The 6,858-nt window shown below is 30.3% G+C and overlaps 1 protein-coding gene across 1 annotated transcript in view; it reads left to right on the forward strand.

The window, feature by feature from the left end:
* The window catches only part of LOC106679106 (NPC intracellular cholesterol transporter 1 homolog 1b), a gene marked incomplete at its 3' end in the record, with an annotated part of 43,594 nt that overhangs the window by 20,813 nt on the left and 15,923 nt on the right, over positions 1–6,858 (forward strand). The window contains 5 exon segments of the mRNA XM_014418062.3: positions 609–810; positions 2,276–2,392; positions 2,471–2,648; positions 4,085–4,212; positions 5,418–5,672. Of these exon segments, the coding sequence (XP_014273548.1) occupies positions 609–810; positions 2,276–2,392; positions 2,471–2,648; positions 4,085–4,212; positions 5,418–5,672 (880 nt within the window).

The raw sequence follows: 6,858 nt of genomic DNA on the forward strand, positions 1-6,858 counted from the left end.
ACTTATTTTTGCAGTAAAAATCAACAGTTTTTTAAGGAAGGAATTTGGGCTTTACCATCTTGTTGGGAGAAGGTTACCGACTGTAACGGTGGATATTTTGATGAATAAAGGTGATTATTTGAAAATATTTATTTATTTATAATTTCCCCCAAAAAAACGACAGGACTTTTTGAATGACCTGGTATATATTTTAAAAAGGAATAAAATACTTTATATCTCAATTAAAAATTATGCCAAATACTATTAACCATTTTTAAGCCCTCTAGTAATTTGAAAGTTGCTTATTTTACACTGAATTAACAAAAATAGTTCAACCAGAAATATTGATGCCATCTCTACTTTTGGCGGATATTCAACTTATTTTCTTGTAGGTTATTATGAACATATAGTGATGTAAGTGTCCATAACATATTTTACCATCATAATTTTATTAGTGTAAACTCCCCTAGCTATGATTCAGATATCACCACTGGTGAACTGCTTGAAATGTTATGCTCTTATCTTTAAAAAAAATGAAATTTCTTTTGAAGCATTAAGTTGGTAAGTAGTTAATTGACCATAAGATTCAAGGTTTCCAAATCATAAATATAACTATTTCTGTTTAATAGGTTTGTGAATATTATAAAAAATTGGACAGAAACTGAAATGCCTGACTATATGGATGTTGCATTCAATTCAGAAATGTCTATTGAACATGAAATTTCAAAAGAATCTTCTGCTGAGGTTATTACCATTGTAATTAGTTACGTGCTAATGTTTGCCTATGTATCACTAACACTCGGCTCCTACAAATCTCTCAGAACTCTACTTGTAAGTAATGAATATCACATTTCATATTAATTATGTTTTGTCAATGTGATGAGAGATTAATATGTACAGGAATCAGTTAAAGAAACATTATATTTACTATATGAAACCAAGAACCCAATATAATGCGGCTGCTATGTCCAACTCTTGGGCAGACGCTGCCTACATAACAAAGTAATATGTTTATGAATTAATAACTACTGCAAGACTAACAATAAGTTGGGCCACATCCATCCAGAAAGGGAGCCAAACATAATCAGCGCTAAAATTAATCTTACTTATGTATATTGTTGATTGATGTAACTGAATATGAGGGATATGGTTGGGGGTGTAGTCAAGAAGGAACAAAAAATAGTTATTAACTATTTATTTGCCAAAATAGTTGATAACTACTTTTTGTTCCTTCTTTACTAGACTCCCCCCCTCCCCCTCTGACTACCTCCTTCATGGCTTAATGGATTTTTTCAATTTCTCATCAGATTGCTGCTAGATCAACTAATTTAACCATTGTTTTAATCTAATATTTTATGTAATTCATTGGGAAAATAAAAATAAAACAAATAAAAAGACTCATCAACAGATGCTGGTTTGAGTCATGCTTTTCCATTCTGGTTGTTTAAAATTTGACAGTAGACCCTTGGTATAATAAAATTTGTTTTACTGTGATTTCAGACATAACACAGATCTAACCTTGGTTACAAACTCCAATTTGTCTTAAAATATGATGATAATACAATTTTTTTCTTTCCCTTTACTGTACCTGACAATGTTGAATTGCTAGGAGATAATAGTCAAGTAAATGAGCTTCGCACTACCATTGGTGAACCTGGATTGACAGCAGGCGGATTGAAACAAATTAACAGTGTTAAACACTAATGAAAAGCTATGAGGTGCACATTCAAAGACAGAAATCATATGGATACTTGGGTGGTTTCATTTCCTCTTTTATTACAGTCCACTATAATAAAAATTAAGAAATAATACTGAACAAAACAGCTTTCAAAGGAAATTACCTACTAAAATTAAATGAGGAAATTACTGTATATTGCTATAATTCTAGAGTATTTTTTTTTTAGCCTTGTACATATATATATATATATATATATATATATATATATGGTTAAACATTAAATATTTTTTGGAGAATTTTTATGTTAAAAACATTATAAAAAAAGGGTACTTGGTTTCAATATAATATTTTTTTTCCATTTATCCAAATTATGTTTGAATGTATATTTGATATTAGATGTATAATCTTTATTGAATCTATATAAGTTTGGTTGTATCACATGAGCTTTGACTATCTCCAACTGATGGGCAGATGAGCAATATGGTTTTTCTATTCCAAAACACAGGAATACAGTTCCCCAGAACCTGCTGGTTTGATGATTGTCAAAGCTCATGTTAGAACAAATCTCTTGTCAACTTCACGGTTTATTGTTTTAGTTATACTCAATGTGTTTTTCAGCTCGATTCTAAAATACTTTTAGGAATGGGTGGTATACTACTTGTACTTGCTTCCATTTCTAGTGCTGTGGGTGTTTTTGGTTATATGCATGTTCATACATCATTGCTAACGATGGAGGTAATTCTTAGCAGAACTAAACTTATTATTTGTTGAATTATATTATGAAAATTATTAAATTTTTTTTTAATTTTCTAGGTGATTCCATTTTTACTTTTGGCTGTGGGTGTAGATAATATGTTTCTACTTGTAACCACAGTGATGAAAAATGAAGCCCTGTATAAAGATGGTGTTGAATGCATTGCGCAATCAGTAAGTGAAGTAGGGCCATCAATATTACTAACAACTTTATCTGAAGCAGCTTGTTTTGGAATAGGTTAGTGGTTTAATGTTCATTAATATATGTGCTTTATAGAAATGAGTGATATTATAAATTTCTTTATAGAAACAAATTGATTTTTTAAATTATCTTTTAAGGTCAATATAAACCACCAACAATGCTTTATTAACTGGGATGTTGCTTGAATTTAAAATGTATCAGTCATTGATAGAAGTGCAAAGTCATTAAGTTTGCAAACATGAGAAAATAGGTTACTGGCCAGTTAGGCCACTATCTCTACTAATGTTTGTATCAGCCTGCTGATTTCCTTCATTGATAATTAGACTTAAGGACCAAGTTTGTTTATTAGGCTGTCCCTTGTGTATTACAATAATAATAAAGCATAGGATTGCAAGGTATCTAAAAGAAAACTTAAGCAATCCTTCCTGCTGCGCCCGTCCCGCTAAGACCCCCAGGGATTGATGGTCCTATATCATTTTCAAATATTTTCTTAAAATGGGAAGAGGAGACTTTAAGATAGTTTAATCGAGCAATATTTAAAAAGCACCTGAAATAGAAAAACGGCATGAATGTATTTTCATGCCGCATTTTCACGCTGGTCGATTTAACTATCTTAAAGCTTCCTCTTCCCATTTTAAGCTAATATTTCAAAAGTGATATAGAACTATTGCTCCCTGGGTTTCTTAGTAAAGCAGTTCTGGTGGGGATGAATTGCCCTATTTTTGTTATGGTCTCCTCTTGTGAAATTGTGATATGTCGTACATCGACCAACTACTCACTATAATTATTTGTTTAAAAAGTCAGATATGTAAGGCTATAATGGAGGGTAGGAGTGGATGGTTTCATGCTGTTTTTCTATTTCAGGCGCTTTTTAAATATTGCTCAATTTAACTATGTTAAAGTTTCCTCCTCTACCTAATTGTAGAGTTTGGACTTAGTATTTTACTTGGAGTTGGAATTTTTATCCTGTTTCTGCGGAATCGCTTATTTATACAGTTTACCTTATCAATGATGAGGAGCTGGTGGAACTGTGGTTGGCACTTTTGCCTAAGCTTTACTAGTCCTTAGTGCAGAAGTACCCTCTACAACTATTGTTGTACCATCTGCTATTTTTTTATCAGCAGTAGTTGAATTCACACTTTTTCCAATGCTAAATTTAAATGAATGGCATCTTAATTGATTTACTTCTTGCTTTGATTCAGTTCTAAATTTTGTTGTTAGTATGTCTGCTTAGGCTGCGATGACTGGTATGTTGGAAAAATTAATTGAATTTTAATAATTTAAAAAATATCATTCTAAAGTCATCTTGTCTCAACTATTGTTTTGTAGGATACCTATTTAATTTTCTCTGACTTTAAGATGTCTATACTGAAGCATTGATTTATTTATTTTTTTAAATGGTATACGTTTTTTTTTTGCTGGATTAATGAGGTATCACAGCTTATTTGTAACAAAACGTAATTTTTTTTTAGGAGCAATCGTTAATATGCCAGCTGTGAGAATATTTTCCTTATATGCATATGCTGCTATATTGATTAACTTCTTTCTACAAATGACAGCTTTTGTTGCTTTTCTGGCATTACATTTGAGGAGAGTAAAGGTATGGAATTATGACCCACTTTTGTTTTATTAAAATAAGTGTTATAATTATTTATAGTTACTAGATTTGTTTGAAATATATTTAATTCTTCATATGAACAGCTTCTAAATTCTAATCTAATAACAAATGAACAATCTATTGACCTTGGAACTTTTTAAGTATTAAACATTATGTTCTGGCATATAATACGATGAATATGTGAATGTGATAATACTGGTATGGAAAATATTAGTTTTAATATACCCTCTCATATATTGAATAAAACACAATATGTGTCTTATTTATTTTTGAATGCTGCGAATTAATTAAATATACCATACTGAGTGTACATGTCACTCATGCAAAGGACAGAGAGACATGTTAGGTAGCTGCTGAGCTGTTGAGCCGATAGAAGAAGAATTGATTTAAAAAACAGTAATACTTTCCTTGTTCTTTCAACGTGGTTATCTTACCGTGCTTGAGTGGCCACATGCTTTCATAGGATTACTAAAACTATTGCGTGTGTGTTTTTTAAAATTAAAACTTTCATCATCTTAAATGTCGATGATCACAGACGTCGAGCATTGTTTTCAAATAATTTATTACATATTTTTTTCATTTGACTTCACATTGCTTGTTCCTAATCATCAACATGTGAATTTAGTACAGTAGTTGTTTAGAAGGTATATTTTGTTATAGTACATAATCCAGTAAGTATTTGAATAGAAGAAAGAAGCTTTACTAGATGTACAATTATTACTCATAACCTGGACACAAATAATATCTAGCAAGAACTATGTTCTCTTTTCCAAGTGCTATACAACAGAGATTATTAATATAATTATAATCTAGAAATCAAATCTATTATTAAACCAATTTCAGCAGCACTTGTTTGAGTACGAAGATGTTTATAATTGTACCCTGAAGTAACATGTTAATTACTATAATCCTAAAAATTGACTCTGTTCTCTATACATTGTAGTCAATTTACCTTCTAAAAGTGTCATAATGATTTTATTTCTATAATGGCTGAATGAAGATTTATAGATATTTCTTTTTTTAATGCAAACTTTAAACATAAATATAATTTGTACAGAAATAGCTAATATTTTTTAAAACAAAGGTCAAGCTCCAGTAATGGATTAACGAGTTCATGATGATGATTTATAAATTAAAACTACATAATTTTTTTTTGATAAAAAATATTGAATTTTAATTCTTTTCAGAGTAACCGGTTGGATTTATTTTTCTGTGTGAAAGTGAGGAATGAATCAACTAAAAGTAATAATTCATCATTAATTCAGAAAGTACTAAAAAAATTTATAGTTCCAGTATTGTTCAATCCTATTGTGAATTCAGTATTGTTTTTGATATTTTTTGGAATATTTTTTATGAGCATGGCTTTTATTCCTCACATTGAACCTGGTCTTGAACAAAAACTTTCTATGACAAAGGATTCAGATGTATACAAATACTTTGAAGTAAGTCTTATATAAATATTAGCTAGTATTAATTCCTTTTAAATCATGTATAAATGCCTATAATGTTTACTAAAATATAAAGCGGGTATACTTGTCTAATCTATCGGCCCTGTTAATGATCAAGAATTAAGCAATCCTAATCTTCTTCCTACTTTTTACATTACTTGATAGCTAGGAATGATTACTGATTATTTTTAAAGTTTTATCAAGTTACTTTTGTCGAGGTACTGTGTGAAATTTATCCTGGCACCTAAGAGGTGAGATACTCTACATCAGATGGCTTTGACAATCTATGTTCAATAGGTAAGGTAAGCTGAATAGCACATGAATTGACTGGTTGATTGGCGAGTGTTACGGGTATTCGTTGTAAATCCTTGGAGATTAGAAACTCCTCTCTGCGAGGTATTTACTTATGGTTACAAAGGGAGTGGAAAGTCCTAAATGTATTCGCTCTAGGTCCTTCCAGGGGATATTCCCCTTGTACAGAGTACAGCCAATCTTACAGGTATTTTCTGTAGGTCCTGAAGAAAGGACAGGGGGTATAGAAAGTAGGAGAGATCTAGAGAAGGGTGATTGGAATAATAATTCAAGTTTCATTTCCAATAAAAGGGTTAGAATAATCTTATCCAATAGTGAATATTTAATTAAATTATTTACAAGAAATAGTACATATTGCAATATACGATGTTTTCTTCATAGTCGTGGTTCACGTCTTGGCAGTTAGTCAATAATGATTCTAGTGGCAGTAAAGGTATTTATTTCTTTACATCTTGAAAAAGTTTTAGTCAGTGAATATGATTTGCCAGTAAAAATACATAATAGATGTTATAATGCAAAAAATAGTATTTTAGCTTGATAATATTTTCATGTTGTAGCAGCTTTCAATTTCTACTTTCTCAATGTTCACTATCTCAACAAAATGAGATAATTATCTGCAGAAGCCTCTAAAATAACACTTTTGTTAATTTATTTTTAATAAAAATAATCATTTACTGTCTCGTAACACATGGTAACAATAAAAGAAGTTTAAGGTTGCTACATATACCTATCGTTGATTGGGATGCCAGGATAATTGCTGAACCCAAATATATATATTTATTAATTTAATTAAATTGGAATTCCTTTCCAAAGACTTTTGTGTTTACTAGTTTACCAATTATATATCTTTATATTTATAAAATATTGT

This window comes from Halyomorpha halys, unplaced genomic scaffold (genome assembly GCF_000696795.3).
Source record: "Halyomorpha halys isolate HHAL.00 unplaced genomic scaffold, Hhal_1.1 Scaffold177.1, whole genome shotgun sequence".
Taxonomy (NCBI): Eukaryota; Metazoa; Arthropoda; class Insecta; order Hemiptera; family Pentatomidae; genus Halyomorpha; species Halyomorpha halys.